This window comes from Pinus tabuliformis, chromosome 7 (genome assembly GCF_031772625.1).
Source record: "Pinus tabuliformis cultivar Carrire ecotype Pingquan chromosome 7, CPIR1, whole genome shotgun sequence".
NCBI lineage: Eukaryota > Viridiplantae > Streptophyta > Pinopsida > Pinales > Pinaceae > Pinus > Pinus tabuliformis.
The window spans coordinates 265,360,003-265,380,891 of NC_142293.1; the positions used below are offsets into that span (position 1 = coordinate 265,360,003).

The following is a 20,889-nucleotide window of genomic DNA, read 5'->3' on the forward strand; positions in this document are numbered from 1 at the left end:
TTCCTAGATGTTCTTCTGCATAATGACCACATTCTATCGCCTCAGCTTCTGATGATGGTTTCCACATGCTCACCAAGGCCTTGATGCGGGGATTTAACCTAAATATGAAGCGTTCAGCTTGACGTTCATCAGAATCTAAGTAGTGAATGTATTTTACAAGCTCCATAAACCTTATCTCATATTCTTCCACTGTTTTATTACCCTGAACTAATGTATGGAAGGCTCTGGCTTGCTGTTGTTGAAAGTATGGGGGTAAATACTTTGCACGAAATCTTTCCTCGAACAATTCCCAAGGGACATTATCCGATGTAAGGTGCAGTTGTTTTTCCAGATTTCCCCACCAAATCAAGGCACTTTCCTTTAATTGAAATACAACAATTTTTGTTTTTGCAGAAGAAGAATATTCTCTTAATCTAAAACATCTGTTCATTCCTTCTAACCATGCCTCAACACGTTCACCTGCTCGACCTCTTGAAAATTCTAGGAGTTTAATTTTTTGAAGCTCCCTATAAATATCTTTTTTTGATCTTTTATGCTAAATATTCTTTGGTTTTGCTGAATTGGTTGCTAAGGGTTTAAGTTCTTCTTTGGTCTTAGCCATAGTTGACCCTTTTAATGTTTCCAATAAGGCTTCCAATGAGTTCATTATCACGGTCAACTCTGGTGCTGGAGCGATTGGTGTTGATGATGGTCTCTGTGGAGACGATGATGGTGGTGGCGATGGGGATGATGATGACGACGATGGTGGCATTAATAATGGTGATACTACCCGATCACGTTTTCGTCGCTGATATGTTCTTACCATTGTAATGTTTCCTGTGTACATAATAAAATTTTATAAAAATTTGAGGTATACATTCGGATTTAACATATAGTTTTTGCAATTTCACATTTATATACGGGTATAGTTTTTTTGCTATTTCTATTTGCTAGGCAGATCTTATTGGTACCGAGGTCAAGGAGGGTGGTCTCGCGACCTCCTTGTCCTAATGCAGGGTATTCTATCCTAATATGAAATAATGCAGAAGCATGTGGTTATTAATTTCTAAGGTAGATCATCCAAAATTAATTACTATATAACATTCACAAAATTTAAAATATTAAATGCCTTGTTACAATGAACATCATCAACATACCCATCACACCTCAAACTAACTATTACCTTTAAAGAAGGACAGACATAGTTATAATGTTGAATATGCTACTTAGATATGGATTAAACCTATAATATATATAAATGAAAGATTGTTTTGTTTCAATCTGAATCTGGAAACTCGTATGAAATTCCGATGTGAAATTCCAAATTTGGTAACCTTCAAAATTATCTAACCAAAGTACTCAAAGGGCAGATTTTCAAGAATGCAATTATATTTTTTTTTAATCTTTCTAGGAAATAAACAATGTAGTGCAAATTATTATTATTTTTTGGAGCAGCCAAAAGGAGTCATTAGGTTGTCATCAAAATCTAAAATTATGAGTTTTGCTGGTATAAGTTTCTAGATCTCAAACAACCAATGAATGGCAAAATTATGCCCCAAGGGATGAATTAATAATTCTGATTTATAAAATAAATTATTCCAAATTTCATTCCAACCAGGAATAAAGAAAGGTTTATGATTTGGCTCATGATTTTCATCAAGGGTTGGGAAGGAATCTTGGTGCCTATATATCATTGGGCATATGGCATCTAAAAAAAACAAGGTCAAAGTGAGCTTATTTCTCTGAATTTAGGTCATTTATAAAAATATGAAGCATTCTAAAGCCAACTATTTGCTGCCTTTTACTCCAGATATTATATCTTTATCCTAATGATGGAAAATACATCGAGTTGAGAGAAGATAACGTCAATAACTGAAAATAGTGAATGAAGGTTAATTTTCGTCGGTTTCATAGTTGTGTGCTGGAATTCTGAACAGAGTCCAAAACGTTAACGATGGTGATAAAGACGTTACATACTGAAGAGGTAACGTTGGCCGTTACATCGAAATTAACAACGTGGGATGGATTTGGCATATCAATATTTGATTATTATAATTAAAATTTATATGACTTAATTTATAATTAATTTATATAATGTTTTTTGGTGTGGATTGAACACGACACCTCCAGCTTCAAGCGCTACGCCTTACATACATACCCTGCAGGTTCAAACTGCTGACGCGTGTTGAGGCATAGTGCCACGGGTCCACGTCGGGTGGCACCAGAGAGTAGGTTTAAACTGGTGGAGACTGTCCGCTTTGGTTTAACGGTTGAGACCGTCCCAATTCCAAGCTCCACCCCCTCGTACACAGGGGGCACTTTATCCGCGGAAAGATAAACCACTGACAGCAAATCGCCTGGTGTCGTGGCGATCACGATTCGAAACACATTGCACAAAATCTCTGTGATGGCGATTCTTCCAGATTTGTTGGATATCAAATCTAGGGCTTGGGCAAGAAACAGGAAGGGAATGTGCTCGCCGTCCTTCCAGAACGCGGTGGCCTTGGGTTCGAACTCGGAGGCCATCTTCGAGAGTTGGGCAATCTTATCGTCAATGGACGGAGTAGCTACAATGCCCTGTTCGGCCGCTTTAGCTATGACGATCTTCTTGGCGGCTTCTTTTTCCTTGGCCGTGTGCTTTAATGGTGGTCGGCCTTTCTTCTCGAAGGCTTTACGGGCATCTCCCATCAAGGTGTCCGTGACAGTTCTTCCGCTCATGGCGTTGATTCTCAGGGAGAAAGACAGACTTTCAAATTTGGGAAAGGCTGATAGCACGCCGACGGGTTGGGAAGGGAAAGGGTTCGGGGTCAAAACCGAGCGAAATTTTAGAATGGAATGCAAAGATTGGAGCCTCAGCATGGAGACTTGTAACAGTTAGAGAACAAATGCCCTTTTGTCGGGGCTTTGGCTGGCCATAAAAGCATAACTGAATCGCAAAAGGATGATTCTAAGACCATGTTTTCCCGCCTTTTGGATGAGGAAGACCGAAAGTGGCACCTCAATTGGCAAAAGGCTGTCCCGTTAGCAGAAAGTAACAGGTTCGATACCAAATGACAAGACCATAAAGCAGATTTATGAGCCTGTAATATATATCAGCTTATGGGCAGTGATGATATATAGCAGGAAATTGGGGTTTCAAGTTACCTCAGAATTCAGTTCAATACTTTCACTGAGACAAACTATTTCTACAGTTTTCAAGCTATGCCAACAAAATTCAGGAAAACGCAGGTGGGTGTAAGGCTTGTAAGGTCAAAGGGTTTTAACCTGGCTCTGATACCAAATGTAAGAACCGTAAAACAGATGTAAATACAGTAAAGGGGTTTTTATCATGAACCTGTAATTAATTTCCTGAAATCTTACAAAATTAACTAACAGAACTGCTGAGGGTACCTACCTGTGCACCTGCGGTTGATGATGCCTCCAGCTACCTTGCTTCGGTTACCAAAAGACCGAATCCACCCAGCCAAACTGAGCAGAACCTCGCTACTCAGTCCAGTAAGCTTCTTAGTTGAAGCAGACTGTTCCCCTGTGCCCAGAAACCTCAGAACAATCCGCGCTCTTCCTGTGGGTAATTTCAGTTTATGATGTCCTTCCTCCTTCAGTTTCCTTTCCTCCGTTCTTTTCCTTCCTCTCGCCCCCCTCTAAAATTCTGCTCAGTGGTTTTTATCTGGTTTCTTGGCGGTGGCCGCTCTTCCACCAGCAGCCCACCACTTAGCCTTCTGGTGACACCTTCCATGTCACGTATCATATATATCTCTGTTATGGTCACGTATATATATATATATATATATTTCATTTATAATTTAATTAATAAAATATATTTCTTTTATGGTTTAGTAAAGTACTTCTTTTAATATAAAAAAAATCATAAGGTTATAGTAAGTACCTTACTTTTATTAATTTGTTATATTATTATTATAATTTTATTAATAAGCTAAAATATATAATTATATAACCATTTTTAAGACTTAGCTTAATTTTGAACATTTACCCTTTTATAGTTATGTTTACATTATACATTTTAAATTTAGTATCTACCCATTAGTCATGATACATTGAGCAATATGGGTGTTGTTGGGTGAATAGAACTTCTATTTTGAAAAAGTGTCATGATATTTAATACTTATAGTTAATTTAGTATATAAATACTAGTGTGGTGTATGCGACACATGCATATGTAGCTATCATATGCATGTATCGTATCCCTGCTTTTATTCTTGTGTTCTCTATATTTTATAGATAGTTTGTTACAAGTTTTCCGTTCGACCCTTGCTGAGTCTCTCTACTTCCCGTCTGGAAGTTCTCTTCTGGACTCCCTCTGAGTCCCTATTTCCCTTCTGGAAATTCTTCTGCAAACGTCAAGTTGCCCCACTCTGATCGTTTGTGCAATTGCAACACTGATCCAGATTCCTTGGCTAGAAATCCACCTTAGCAGCAACTCCCTCCACCTTGGTCTTGCCCTGTTAGGTACTGTTCTGACTACAGTATCCCACCAGCTTCGCTCCCGCAAACTGCCCACAGCTTCCTATGCCCCAGCAATTGAAGGACTGAGCCACTAGGCTTTGCGCAATCCCAACATTCGCTGAATCTGCACCTCTTGAACACAACATCGATCCTTCCTGGCTGAGAAAGATGACCGGGCACTGTGTAGGTTAGATCTACCTCTCTCTGCCTCTGCACTGACCCTCTTCCTGGCTCGAACTGATGACACAATCCCTCTGCGTCAACCCTTCTTTTGTCGCTTTCTGCAAGGATCAACTTCTGTCACTCGGGACGACTGGTTTTGCTACAAATGCTCTGCTTACCTGATGCCTTCAGCTCTTCTGTGATCTGTAACCACGCTCCGATACCATGTTGGAATTTCTAAGTTTAACCCATTAGAAATTCTTCCTGTACTATTTGGTTTATTTCTTCCTACTTGTTTAATTATTTAACAAGTTATTTACCATGTAAATATTGAAAATAAACGCAAGTACAGTATCAACATCTATAGATCATCAACTGAAAGAAAACAAACACATAAGTGACACCATTATTTTTGGACCAATGTCACCAAAAAAATCCAATGCGGGAAAACCAGTGCAGTTATTAAGAGGGTTTTATTATTATGTAGTTTTCAAAATACAACTAGGGTGCCAGAAATGGCTCACCCAACAATGAATGCCCTTAGCAGTAGTACCTCTCCTCGAAGACAGATATTCTGACTGATTAATCATCGGATCAACAATCCCACAGCAACAATTGCAGCTTCCACTGCTTTGCATCACTTTGATAGGGATTGCGTCAGCCTTCTTGGCACTCTAGCTCCCAGTCTGCCCCACGAGAATCTTCCTAGCGCTGCCTCTTGGCCCTGCGTTAGCTTTGCTAGCCTCTGCGCAACTATTGAAGCCTCTACGTCAACCCTTAGACCCTTTGCGTCACCCATTATGGCTTCTCCTGGCTCTGCGTAGCTCCCAGCTGCCTCTGCGTAGCCTCCAGCTGCGTCTGCATCAACCTCTCTCGACTCTGCGCTGTCTCTCTGGTACCAACTCTGCCTCTCTGCTATGTATTCACTGCCCCTCGCTGCTGATCACTGATTTTATCTCTCTTACCAAACCCCGCTCTAGAGAATAGAATGGCTAATCACTGTGGTGTGTTCTCCAACTAACCATCAAGCCTCCTCTTATACTTTCCTCGTTGGTCCTTCAACGGCTGAGATTACATCTCTAATCAATGGATAAGGTTAGATTTGGTTTGATCCATGACTTTTGGAACTTTCTAACCCAGTTTTATATTAATACCCATTAATATGCTATTTTCCCTAAGTTTAGACTTAGGAACTCTATTAAAAATATTAATTATTTTAATATCTCCCAAATCGTTTAGAATCTGCCCAAACCATTTCTGGGTCTTGGAGATCTCATGCGCTTTAGCCTCTCTACCAATTTTCATGGCTAGAGCACATCCGATGCCAACAGAAGATAGAACATTATATGCAATGACGAAGAAGACAACAACACAACTATAAGAGACAGCAGAATGGTCCAAGACTAGGGAAAAACTCCACAAGGGGGAAAACCCTTTCAAATATTCTTCTTTATTAGATCGTCATAAGAGGTTTTCAGTAGAGAGCCTAATACATAAACTTGCAGCAGAGATTTACTGAACAGACTGCAGATCTACAAAACAACAGAGAGAAACCCTTGATCCATCAGAGCACTGAAGCCAACTGAAGGTAAATGTCAAAGCTTAGATCAAAACCTTGGACGCTCATAGCAAGGAAAACTACGTGCGCCCGAAACTTCCTGGACGCTCCCTCTGTTGATTTGGGGTAGCATCAGATGTGCTCTAGCCATGAAAATTGGTGGAGAGGCTAAAGCACATGAGATATCCAATAACGAGAAATCGTTTTGGAAAATACCATCCGGATGAAGAGTTATTAAAATAATTAATATTTTTAATGAGTTCCTAATTCTAAACTTAGGAAAATAAAAATATTAATGGGTATTAATAAAGATAAGGATGAGAAGCTTTTAAGAGACGAAGATCAAGTCTATTTTAATCTTAGCCATTGATTAGGGACTTAATCTCAACTGTTGATTCATCAATAGGAAGAGTGTAAGAGAAGGCTTGAGGGTCAGTTGGAGACACACTGAGGGAGACCAGTCAGTGTGATTTTTGGAGTGGGGCTTGCTAAGAAATTCGAACTAGAGGTCTAGATTGTAGCAAGAGGTAGCGAGTACATAACGGAGAGGCAGGAACAGGGCCAGAGGACCAGTGTAGAGTTCAGAGAGGCAGATGCAGAGCTATTTAGAAAGATGCAAAGGCAGCTGGACTGCACAGTCACCGGAGGTCCTACGTGGGTGACGCAGAGAGCCCACGTGCTGACGCATAGGGTCTAGGAGCTGTGTAGAGGCTAGCTGGAGAGACGTTGAGCCTAGGGGAGGCGTCGAAGGATTTGTCTTTGTTGGGTGAGCCAGTTTGGCACCCTAGTTGTACTTGAGAAAAGCTTAATAATAAAATCCTCCTCTGTGGCACCAGTTTTCCCACATTGGGTTTTTCCAGGGACAATTGTCCAAAAATATTTGTGTTGATGTGTTTGATTCTTGTGTATGTATTTGTTTTTGTATTATGGTGTGATATCTGCAGTAGAGTTTATTTTAATATTTACTGAAGGGTTTTCGTAAATAACTTATTGGAAAATAAGTAGGTAAAATAAATCAGTTGCTGCAGTAATAGAATTTTGACACCCTCAACCATTGTGTGAGGGCGTCTTGATCTGACCCAGACCCTCCCACAAAGACTGTGTGCGTACATCCAGGGTCAAATATACAAAGAACTGCTCCAAACCCCTAGACGCTTCCTTCCAGTTACTGTGCGAGCGTCTGGGACCGCCTGAACGCATCCTGGACCACTCTGTGCCTGCGTCCGGGGACCAATACTGTCAGATCTACTTCTGAAACCCTGGACGCTCACTCCAGGCTTCTGTGCGAGCGTCTGAGACTTTCTAGACGCTCCCTTAGCCACTGTGTGCATGCGTCCGAGGATGAAAATGCTTAGTTATGTGCTTGCGTCTGAGAAATAGAAACCCTAGATCCCTGCGAGCTTCACCCCTGTGATTTCAGACCCTTGCATGAACTTTTTTCGTCAAACTTGTGCGAACCAAGACAAAAGAGACGAGTAAAAGATGGCTTGATCAATGTGTAGAAATGGGGTTGAGGTCGCTTTTATTTATAGGCTTTCATGAGGGTCCACTTGGGGTTGAGGCCGACCTAATCAATTTCACATGTGCTTAGGGTCGACCCATTCCATTATACATGAATGAATAAGATAATTCAAAAATCAACTTCCGCTTGTCCAAATGGGGTGATCTTTAGGTTGACTTTTGTCCTCTCGAAAAGAGGAATTTAATGCAATGACCATCTCGATCATTTGAGCTGTCCAAGGTGGAATATGACCCTAGTTGCAAAAATTAACAAGAGAAACCTCTCCAAGTGGACGGGTAGTTGGCTTGATCCTCGTCAAAATAATCTCAACCATTGAAAATAACTTGATCATCTTCTAATCTCGATTGTCGAACTTTTTATTTTCAGGAAAATTCGATTTTTTTTAAAGCCCACTTCTAATTAGTCCAAAAGTTAATATTTTGGATTAATTTCCAAGGGCTCAAATTTTCTTAAAATATCCATTTTCCTTTAGTGGGGTACCTCCAAAAATTGGCTTTCCTTTGATCCACAAATTTTTGATTATTTTCCACTTGGAGAGATTAATTTCTCTATAATTATTTTTGACTTGAAATTAATTAATTTTTTGGCTTAGGATTTTTATTTAATTTAGCCAGAAAATTAAATAATTGACACTAGAGGGGATTAATAATTTTTCCACCCTCAAATATTCTAGTCATGGTGTTTAAATATGAGAGACCATGCACTGAAATATTTTTACATGAAATTATTACAATATCAACCTTTGAAATGAGAAAACACATTTAGACTCATACCCTCAACAATTTACCCAATTCTGCGACACAATATCATCTAGTATAGACCAAATATGTTTGTAATAAAATAATCTAGCCAAATGTGCTAAATTATTCCCAAACACACTTTTACAATAGACTCGATATACACTAGGATTCACCTAAGACCTTGTTAATGAATTCCATGTTGAGATATCAATGCTAATAGAATTAGGGTTAGATTTCTGTTTCTTGATAATTACTTGTGAATTATGTTGGAGTCTTTTACTTATTTGTTGTATTATATTTCATCAAGCAATTACCAAATTATGTGTGTATGAAGATCATGAAAACACAAGACACAAGATATAGGCACTCTGCCAGGGAAAAACCCCTATCTACAGGAAAACCCAGTCAAAATCTCTTCCTTCAATAGTTTTTCCTGAGACTCTTCAACCTAGACGCAAACCTCTTCCACAACAAGTCAACCCTTCCTTCTTTGATCCAAACCTTTGACCTAATAGCGATAACACTTTGACCCCAGCAACTACGACTTGTTAGCAACAGACAACAACAAGTTTGACTTTGACAAAGAGATTTCGATCTCCTAAATTAGCCCACATGAGAGAGAGATAGACAACCCAAAACTTCAATTTTGTCCTTCCCTTCCTTCTTGACCAACTTCACACTCCTTTTAGCCTCCTTCTCCAACTTCGTAGTTTTTCGCAGCTCTTTCTTGGATATCGAATTGTGTGAGTGAGTATGTTGAAATGAATTCAATCTGCTCCAATATATAGGCTTTTGGTGAGGTCGAATTGCCCAGTTGAGGCCGACTTGGTGTGGAGTTGACATAATTAATTTTTGACTCAAAAATAATTCTTTTTACATAGTTCAAAAACCCAAGAAGGGTCTCATAAAATGTACAATGATAGGAGTCCACAATGGGGACTTTGACTAATAAAATGATGACCCAAGCATGAAACCCATGCTTTAATAAGTCATTATAACAATAATAATTTTTTTTTTCATTCTTTTGACAAGTACATTACATAATGAGTCAAATACATTTATGAAGACTGAACTTAGTTACATTCTTCAACACTCCCTCTTAACTAGGGAGGTATTCATAAGAAGTACAAGGAAGATCTCAAACTATATGAACTATGAAGAGTTTAGGCACCGTAATGCCATGGACTGGATTCCCAACTAGGACAATTTATGCAAGGTCTCTCAATAGTTAAGGCACCACATTGCCACGGACTAGATTCCTGACCAGGGAAATCTACCCGAGTGGGACTAAGATGGACTAAAGCCTTAAGTCTCTCTAGGTACGATCAGGCTTACTTGCTAACCATCAACCCAGGGATCTAGGTGCGTATCCGAGGTCAGAGCTCCATGACCAACGCCACCCTCCCTACTTTGGGAACTAGACATCAACACATAGTGCCGACCAGATGTCCTCCCAGACAATGTGTCTCACACACAAAACCTCAACAAATCTCTTCCAAACTTTATCTTCATCAACAAGATCAACAATATCAACTAAACCAAGCATGCTTCTAAGATATTCAAACTTCTTATTAGGAAGAGACTTTATTAGTATATTAGCTACTTGATCGTCTGTCGGGACATACTGTAGCTTCACGATCCCGTCCTGCACTGAGTTCCTAATGTAGTGGAACTTATTGTTGATATGCACCCAAAGATTCCTTTCTTCCCAGATGCACCCAATTTGCTTCTTTTGTCTTTCAGCACATGAAAATATACGGGACCTCCAAAAATTCTAAAATGAGAGACATCGAGTTTCTTACCAGTGAACATTTCTTTGGGAGTCTTGGAGTCCAATGCTTGATGAGCGCATCGGTTTTGAACATACACGGCGGTATTTGCAACTTCCGCCCATAGGAACTTCGAAAGGGTTTGATCATGAAGCATGGCACAAACTTCTTCTACAATAGAGCAATTGTTCCTTTCAGCCACACCATTCTGCTCAGGAGTGTATGGCGTTGTAGTCTCCCTCTTAATGCCAACTTCTCTACAATAATCTTGGAATTCATTTGATTCGTACCTAGTCCCATTATCAGTCCTCAATATCTTGATTTTCTTCTCAGATTGGTTTTCGATCAAGACTTTGAAGTGTTAGAACCAGGTGAACACTTCATCCTTCTTCTTCAAGAAGTAGATTCAGGTCTTGCGAGAATAATCATCCATAAAGGTGAGATAATATAAGTATCCTCCCAAAGAGTTTACGGGCATCATACCAGATATGTCGAAGTGGATCAATTGCAATATATCTGTGGTATTGCTATTACTTGAGGGGAATGGTCCCCTTGTAAGTTTTCCTTCGGCACATCCCAGACATACACCTTCATGCTCTACTTTGAACTCAGGCATACCTGTCTCACATCGGGTAGGGCCTTGTAATGAAGACAGGTAAACCTCCGGTGCCATAGTTCAGATTGTAGAGATGTGTCGCAAGACATGGCTCCCAAATGGAATTCCTTCAACTTGATACAAAGTTTCAACCCTGAACCCAAGAGTAAAAGCATCTTTAAAATTTCTTTTCCAAACACATACCTTTCCATCGATGAATTCCACCTTGATTCCTTTATTCTCCATGGCTGAAATGGACACCAGGTTCTTCTTGAGATTAGGTACATATAGTACTTCTTGCAAATGAATAGTGTTACTTTGATTCAATTGAAGGGTAACATTCCCTACTCCCTTCACGGGATAGGTGGCATCATCTCCAAGGATGATCTCCAAGTTTGTCTCCTTTTCTATCAGAATAGAGAGGGCTTCCTTGTATTAGGTGAAGTCCCTAGAGGCACCACTATTAATCAGCCAATTGAGAAAGTGTCTGGAGGAGAGGCAGTGGAGAGGGATGATATAAGATAGTACTCTTTTTACTTATTGTTAACAACATTTGATTCTTCATACTTGGGGTTCCTTGATTTCTTGGAAGGTCGACCATTTCCTTGATGTCCCGCATTCCTTTTTCCTTTGCCGTTGGACCTGCCATTCCTTTGATCGTTGTTGTTGAAGTTGCCCCTGGAATGATTGTGATCATCATCATGCGATGTGCCCCTTCTATTTGGACACTCCCTTGCATAGTGGCCAAACTTATTGCAAACAAAGCACCTGCCCTTCCTTCCTCCCTTAGATCCAGGATTTCCATGGAAATGACCTTTAGACCCTGCATTATTTCTCCTTTTGGCATGAGTGGAGAATGCAGTGGGGTTGCTTCTATTAGAAGGCATTTCTTGCTCCACCATTCTTGTTTCTTCTTGAATGCATCTCGACATCAACTCTTCAAACCATAGATTCGATCATTGTTGAAGACGATGGTTCTAAATACATACCACTCAGGTGGGAGTCCTCCAAGGGTGGTGAGAATAAGTTCCCTGTCAGGAATGACTTCTCCAATCGAGAGTAGATCATTCTTGATCTCAGTAATCCTCAAGAAATAGGATTGAATATCCTCGTCCTTTCCCTTCTTAATATCCTTCAACTTATTCTTGAGAAATAGAATTTGATTAGCATTACTAACCTTGAACATGCTGACCAACCTGTTATAGATCTCCTTGGAGGTCTTCAATTCGGAGATGTAGGCCACCAGATGCTTGTCAATGGAATCCCTGATAATCTTCTTTGCTTTGACTTCAACCCTATTGTACTTGGTCTTTGCAGCAGCCGGTGCATTTGAAGGAGGTTCAGGGATTTTACCCTGCACATAGTCCCTTACTTGTTTTTCTTCCAAGGTCAAATCAAGAGACATCTTCCATCCATGATAGTCAGATTTATCATGGAGCTTGTCTTCAGCCGGGAAGTAGGATGAGGAACCCATTGAACCTTTTTTCCTTGTCCAATTGTCTTTGGTGATTGCTCTTTCACTCTTGCTTGGGCTTTGTCTTCACCTCAACTCTGATACCATGTTAATTTTAGGCAACAATGGTATGTTCTATGCTTTAGAGCAATTTTACTTCAATTTCTTTATTAGCCCAGTATCAATATTCAGATTAGCAATCATATCAACTTGATATTAAAATGCAGATAGAACATAAACATAAACAATAGAAGACAAGAGGACACAAGATGTGGCACCAACTAGGGACAAACCCCAATGTGGGAAAACCCTTGATCAAATTTTCTTTTAGTCTTCAATAGTTCAGCAGAGAGAGAGTACAATTTACAAATCTGATAATTTATAACAGTAGCAAAAGGGTCCTAACCAAAAAAGTCAACGCTGGTCAATAGGGCAGATTTGACCCTTAACAGATCGGTCAACTACAGTCAACTTCGGCTTCCAAACAGCAAGATAAAACAACCCTCAAAACAATCAAATTCAGCCCAGTCAAAGTCTGGTCAAACAACCCACCTGTGGTCAGTGCTCGCTGCAGTCAACGCTGGTCAACAATCAAGGTTTAGCCTCGATTTTTGTGCCCAGAAATGTAGCTTGTCCAAACAGAGATAGCCCTCACAAAAGCACAGTCAAAGGAGGTCAACGCATACTGGTCAACACTTGGTCAAACTGTCCAAAAGTTCGGGCTCCTGAAATTTTGGACGTGTGGAGAGGCCCAAAAATTCATACCCAATCAATGAGGGGAGAGAGAGAAGTGTGAAGATGAGTGTGTCCAAATGAGGCTAGGTCACCTTCTATTTATATGCAACGTTGAGGATGAATAGACATCACTGTTGGGCTTCTGAGCCTACATAAGTTTGCTGGCCGACCTTGACAATTTGACCATAATAAAAAAAATTCATAACTTCATTTGTTCATGTCAGAATCGGATGATATTTAGATCAATCCTACACCTCTCGGAGAGAGGAATCCAAGAAAAATATCAGCAGTCATAAATAAGATGACCCATGTGGAGTTTGGCCGTAGTTGCCAATTTTAACAGAAGGTAACACTAAGCAAGGAGGGAATGATTTATACTTCAATATAATTATATTCTCAGCATTTGTCATAATTTACAGTTGTATCATATGCTTCTTTGCATTGCATTACATCCTAAATGCATTAGTAGACGTCTGACTAATTGCATCCTGATGGATGGAGTATGCTAGGTGAGATATCCCAAGTGTATCTCTTTGCAGGTAACATTGGTGTCATGTTAGGAGGTGACACATGGCATCCATAACAAGAGTTATTTTATTTAAGGGAAATTATATTCTATTTCTGTTATACTCCAAAGCTGAGAATCTAGTTTTACTGTTATCCGTGAGCAACTTTAGTGTCCTTTTTGGTTCACTCTAGAAGTTCTGTTCAGTTTTGACTCTTCATGTTGCTCCATATCGGCACATATCATGCATGTACCAAATTGTTAAACTAAAAATCAAGTTTTATGCAGGTATTCCTCAAAGCAGATGGACAAGCTCAATTTATCCTTGCTACTTGGGGAACATGTTGGCGGATCAGCTGTAAGATCAATTACCACTGTTTCAGAGATTTATACTCTACAACTGGAGGGTGATAAAAGGCAACATGACTTCAATTGCAGCATTGAAAACAGAGATACTCCATTGCTACTCTTATCTGTTGGGGCCAAGCAAATTCTAACAACTTGGCAGTTGAAATGGGAAGAAGTTAACCAAGACCATCATGAGAATGAACTATCCAGTAAATTGAAAGCTCCATATATATCAAATTTTGAGAAATTCCCATTGGAAGAAAACTATATGATTTCCTTTCAATGGCTAAGTACATACATGCAACCACAGTTTTGCAAGCCTCCAAAGCAAATGGCAAGTGGGAAACAAAAATATCATATGGATGGTATTACACTTAAGAGAGTAATGCCAGATGAAGTTGTGGAGTCCGACTCTGGCCTGGATAAAATCGGTGGAGCAATGGGGAAACTCATTACTAATGATGAGCCACAGGATGACTGGAGATATTTAGCAGTGACAGCATTTCTGGTGCAGGGAACTGACCCCAGGTTGATTTTGAGATGTTTTGAATCTTATTTGGTTAAAATATTGTCCTATTTTGAAGAGTTTTCGGCAATAATATAATTTCATTTGTTTTTCTCGTTCATGTCTCAAAATTGCTGATGACTAATCCATTGTTTTTTACAGGTCAACCGTCTGCTTTGTCGTTACTGCATGTTCAAATGCTACACTTAGTGTGCAGGCTCTCCTATTGCCGCATCGTCTCTGGTAACACTTCCTTTCAATATAGAATTTTGCTTCTTCCTTTAGCAAGTTGCTCTGTGAAGCTTTCTTGCATCAATCTAGAAAATTATGCATCAGTAAACTAGCTGTACTTGATGTATTGAACTCCCTGTAATCTGGTACTGACATCAAAATTTTTCATCGTGGCTACAGTTAATTGTTTTGTTTGTTTGTTTAAAGGTTTGAAGTGGCTTTATTGGATCATGAGAAAACACCAGTCTTGGCTTTACAACATGTTGTCATTCCTCTTCATCATCCGGGTTCGGGTAAGCACCTTGGCATTCTAGAGTTTATGGCCACTTTTACTAATAAAACAATATTTACCATGGAAGAGACATTCAACAATTATTTGTCAGCAGATTGCTGTTGGATCTATCATGCAGTTTGCTTCCCATCTGCAATCTAAATTTTAAAACTTGCCATTTATCTTCTACCATGGGATGAATAAGAATTGCTGTTGGATTTCTCATGCAGTTTTATTTTGCATCTGCAATCTAAATTTCAAAAACTTGTCATTTATCTTCTACTAATTGAAAAAGGGCTATAAGCAAGGCTATAATTGTATAATTTGCTTTTCTCAATGTTAATTTGGGGTAGCATCAGATGTGCTCTAGCCACGAAATTTGGTGGAGAGGTTGGAGCACATGAGATCTCCAATACCCAGAAAGGGTTTGGGCAGATTCTAAACAGATCAGGAGATATTAAAATAATTAATATTTTTAATAATTAATATTAAAATAAAATATTAATGTGTATTAATATGAATCTGTGTTAGAGTGGTCCAAAAGACATGGATCAAGCCAAATCTAATCTTAATCATTGATTAGGGACTTAATCTCGGCCGTTGAGATGTCAACAGGAAAATTATAAGAGAAGGCTTGAGGGTTACTTGGAGAATTCACCAGAATGATCAGTGATTCTATTCTCTAGAGCGGGGTTTGCTAAGAGAGATAGAATCAGTGATCGGGAGAGTAGCTGAGGGGCATTGAGTACAGAGGAACAGAGAAGGCAAAGATTGTGCCAGAAGAGCAGCGTAGCAGCCAAGGAGGGTGACGCAGAGCCAACAGGGGCTCATGCAGGGCCACACAGAGGTAGCCAAGTGCTGCACAGAGCACTAGAGGGGCCAGCGTAGTTGACACAGAGGCTCCCAGGGCAAACGCAGGCCAAGAAAGGCTGATGTAGGGCCAGTGTGAGACAAAGTGGGGTTGACGCAATCCAGATTGGGCAGACACTGGGGTTGCAGGAGCAGTTTTGTGCTGAGTAGCTGCCGGAAGGGTTTTCCGGGGTTTTAGCTAGGAGATTTCTCTCAAACTGTGAGGTATAGCTGCTAAGGAAATTCTCTGTTGGGTAGGCTAGTTATGGCACCCAGATTGTACTTTGATATTGCTTAATAAGAAAACCCTCAGATAACTGCACCGATTTTCTCGCATTGGGTTTTTCTGGGGACATTGGTCCAAAATAATGGTGCCATGTGGTGTGCGTTGTCGTGCAGAGTGTCTAGGCCCGATAACGCTTAGAGTAAGGGCTGTCACTCTTGATCCTTACTCACTCTATTTAGACTCTCTCCTAGGTAAGTCAAGGGGGGTAGTCCCTAGGTGAATAGATGAGGATAGCCTGTGAAAAACAAACTCTAGGAGATTTTAATGATGGATAACTTGATGAATTTAAATGATTAAATCAGATTGATAGATTAAACGCCAAAGTAAACAAGACACGACCACAAGATAACAATAATTTTAGACTAGTTCCTTCGATATTTGAATTAACCATCAATAAAACAAGCTACCCAGAATGATTTTCAATATGTGACGAAAAGTGATGATAATCCATATAAATGCCCAACACTGTCAGATGCAAAAGATTCCAGATTTTAAAATTGATTATCGTTAATGACCAAGAATTAATCAATCTTTTCCAAAAGCCAATATGATTTATCGCACTAGACTATAGAAGAATCATGAGAAATGCATTTAATAACACTAAGGAACTTTAAATTTAAATTTTTATTATTCCTTAGGCAATAATGTTTAATGGTAACTGAAAAATTTAAAATCTTTTAATGCGACAGAAAAATGAAAAGGGCCTAAAATAAAAATTTTAATGGGCCATAGGCCACATTTAAATTTTCTTAACATTAAAGCACAAACCCTTTTTATTTTATTTTAAAATCCGTAGTCACCAAAGTTTTAATTTTTTTTATGATTTTTTAAATGTTTTTAGATTTTTTAAATTTCAATTTTTTTTTACGAATTTTTAAAGTTTTAATTTTTTTTTTAATTTTTTAATGTTTAGATTTATTTTTAATTTTAGAAACTTAGATTTTTTAATTTCTTTTAATTTTCATAAAACAATAATCAAAATAAAAACTAAACCAAATCAAACTTGGATTTTTTTTTTTTTTTTTTGTAACTTATTTTATTTTATTTTTTGTACGTTTGAAATTATAATTAAATCAAAACATAACACATTTCATGAAAATAAAAATTAACGCTACCTATCTAACCCTACCTAGCTAAAAAAAAATACATAAAAGAAAATCGAATGCCTATGCTAAAACAAAACTAAACAATGCTTTGAATGAAAATGAAATCTAAACTAAACTAAATAAAAGTTTGATATCGCACACATAAAAAAAATCAAACGCTTTTTGCTGTGCATGTGTGCAGCTGTGGAGCTCGACAATAGAAGCAAGGTTTGGAGCAGCTTGATGGCAACATTGAAGGGATATGAAGCTGCTGATCTAGAGGAAGCGTGGGCTAGCAGCTAGGGTTGAGGTAGCTCACATGGATAAGAGAGGCAGTCTATCGACAGAGAGATGAGATGGAATAGGCAGGTTAGGCAGCGTGAAAGGAATGAGGAGATCTATTCTCTTTTCACAGGTTTGGAAAGGTGGCCAGCAACGCGGATTTGAAGAGAAAGCAGGTAGCAGGGCCTGGCCCTTTAAAAAAAATTTGAAATGCACAACAAACCCCACCCAAAAACCAATCAGCAAACAGGTCGCTAAAAAAACCCTTAAAATTTACCAAAACTCTCTTACAATTTTTCCACGAATCTTAATTTAAAATTTTGAATCCATCTGCTTCAGATTTGACCCTAACACCCTCACAAAATTTCAGATCTGCAAAACTAAATTAATTCCCTGTAAAAATGATGTTGATGAACCTCCAGAGATCTAGATCTTACCCTCAAGGGCCTAGATCTGGACTCTGTACAACTCTCAGCGTTAGATCTGCAGCTATAGGATGAAAAGAAACACACAAACGATATATACAATGACCTGAAAAACTAAAACCCCGAAAACCCAAGTTAGAAAACCAAAATTAATTACAAATCTATGTACAAAAATGGCAGATCTATTAGATCTAGGGAGTGTGAGTCCAACTCCGCTCTCAGATCTGATGATCTGTGGCTCTCAATAGCCAGATCTAATGATTTAGCACAGAAAAATTTATTTTTTTTTGAATTTTTAGAGGAGGTACTAACCTTGAAACCCTTCTTGCATCACCCATAAAAATATCTTATGATAAGCCCGGGATCAAATTTAAACTGGTCTCTTCAGAAAACATGGATCGGGAGTTGGCTGGTTCAGCCGAGAACTTGCCCAAACGTCCAATGATCTAATAATCAAGGATTTTCCTGCAAAACTGAATTCAGCGGTCAACATAGAGCGAGAAAACGATAATAAAATTCAGATTTAATAGAGATACCTACTATTATATTCAAAACTTAAATTACCATTCAAACCCCAACGACTGAGCAAGATACCTGTACTCAAATCGCTCTTCAGAAAGCTATATCAATGGCCAAAAAGAAATATATGCATGAAAATAATACATCTTACAGCATTTCCATGAAGAGTAACACCAGCAGAAATTAACCCCAAAGTCTTTCTTTATTGCTCATAAAAAAGATTACAAGAGAGCTTTTTGCTTAGTACACGATCAAAAGATCAGATGAATCTGACTGACAAAATGACCTCCTATTTAAAGATAAATCTTCCAACGGCTAGTTCGAGTGATCCTTGTCAAAATGATCTCGACTGTTGATGAGGATCAAAATTTCTTTTAATCTTATCTGTCGAAATTTTAAATATTGAGGAAATTTCGAAATTTTCAATTAAATGCATTTTAATAAATTCAAAAATTAAATTTTTGCATTTATTTCCTCAAAATTTTGACTTTTATTTAAACCCAGGGACCCAAGGCATAAAATTTAGCAAAATAATCAATTAACCTTAGTCCCTGGACCTGTTAAGATTTAATTTTTTAAAAGATCCACGAATTTTACCTTTGGAAAATTTAAATTTACCTAGGACCTAGGACCTATGAGGGGATAAATTGTTTTTCTAACCCTCAAGACATTTTACAACATGATTTTTACATTTTTACATCTCAAGGGGGAAAATCCATTTGAACAAGACCCTCATAGGCTATCTAGTTCTGCGACACAAATATAATCTAGCAGATCAAGCAATTTGTAATAAAATAACTTAACCAAATAGTTAGGATTATTTCCAAATCACTTTTACATAGACTCAATCTAGCACACTAGGACTCCCCTAACATTCTGGTGACAAAATTCATTCCGGCTTTGGGGTAAGGCTGAAGGAAAACTCTGTCGGCCATGGATCGGTGAGGCAAAAAACCTTTCGGAATGTAGATTGTCATCAAAAAATTAGGTTTACTTAAGCAATTACATACACGACACGGATCTGCTGAGATTATTTACAATTTACACATGCAGAAAGGGTTTATAATATAACATGATCAAGCTAATGATGATAGTTGAACGACATGGACACGTTGATCAAGCGCTATCCCTTTTGCAAAAAAAGGGGGTGTACTGCTATGGGTCGTTGACACATAGTGGTCAACATCTGGCTCTACTTGGGGACATGTTGCTGCACTGGAGGAATGTGAGAATCCAGAATCTGCATCCACGCAACACACAACATAACATAAGTAGCATCCATCCAAAAATCATCATATAACGTTAAGCACAGGAAATATATAAGCTCTTCATTTATTAACTAGTCTAACAACATGAAAAACCAAATCTAACTACAAAATGAAACACTGAAATAATAGGGCATAAGGTTAGAAATACAATACAAAGATGCCCCATGGCATCAGATGCATTCAATATAGTGCATACTGAGCATTTGCCTGCTTTCAGGCAAATCTGTTGGCTGTTTCTCGGATGTGCCATGTCCAATCCTGCACATAGTAGGACTTTTTCCTATCCGAAAATCAAGTTGCTTATGACCATCTGATGCATCAAATCGCTTTCTTATTCTCTTTCTCTTGCACTTTTTCTTTGTGGCAGGGTGTATCACTGATGACGTGTAACATTCTATTTCAAAACTCTCAAATGAAGTATGTAGGGTATGCATGACATGTCTTTCTATTCTGCATTTGATTCTCATCAATTTCTGTTTTACCCGGGTCACCTTCAATTAGCCACTTTTCAATGGAACAAATGACCTCCTCATAATAAGATGGAGCTTGTTGCAGCAGATAAGGAGGCTTCTGATCTGTTGACGTCTCCTTATTTCTTTCACCCTCTAATCGATGTTGAAATTTCTGTACCTGTATTGTTATGGCATCCATCTGGCTAGAGTGTTCAACCTTCATAGCACTGACTTCCTTGGAATGGTCTTCCTCCATGCTCAATAACTTATTCTGAAAACATATTTGACTAGCTTCCATATCTTTTATTGCTTTGTCATTCTTTGCTTTCATGCCCATGAAACAATTTTGCATATAGTTTATCTCTTTCTTATGATTAGCTTGCACGGTAGCCAATTGATTATTATAATCGAATGTCATGATGGTCATTTCTTCATCCATAGTTAATAACTTCTTTTTCATAGAATCAATTTCCTTGTCATGATTAGCTTTCATGGTTTCCATCTACTTATTTCACTTTTCCAGGTGGGTGTATAAAGTTCTCATATCCTTGACGTAATCAGTTACAAGCTTTTCTTGATTAAGCTCCATATTTTTTACCAGCCGCATTAGTTCTTCTATAATTTTCTTATGATTTTCCCTTTCATTGTTGACACTGATTTGACAACTTGTCCCTGTTTTTTCACTGTCAAAGATTTGATCTGCAACAACACAAGTGGATGACACATTCTGATATGGAGAATTGTCTTGAAATCTTTCATTGACAGCTGGACCCTTAACAAGATCACTTTCATCCTGTTTCATAATGTTAGGGGTACAAGGGGAGCTATCTTGATAACCATATTTATCTCTAAAAGCATGAACGATGTCTTGTAAAGAAGTGAAAGA

The 20,889-nt window shown here is 38.6% G+C and overlaps 1 protein-coding gene across 1 annotated transcript in view; it reads left to right on the forward strand.

The window, feature by feature from the left end:
- Positions 1 to 20,889, forward strand: part of LOC149246881 (uncharacterized) — a 323,872-nt gene that overhangs the window by 260,786 nt on the left and 42,197 nt on the right. Inside the window, exons 15-17 of the mRNA XM_089458051.1 lie at positions 13,771 to 14,358; positions 14,498 to 14,578; positions 14,774 to 14,859. Coding sequence (XP_089314177.1) covers positions 13,771 to 14,358; positions 14,498 to 14,578; positions 14,774 to 14,859 — 755 coding nt within the window. The remainder of the gene's footprint in view (positions 1 to 13,770; positions 14,359 to 14,497; positions 14,579 to 14,773; positions 14,860 to 20,889) is intronic.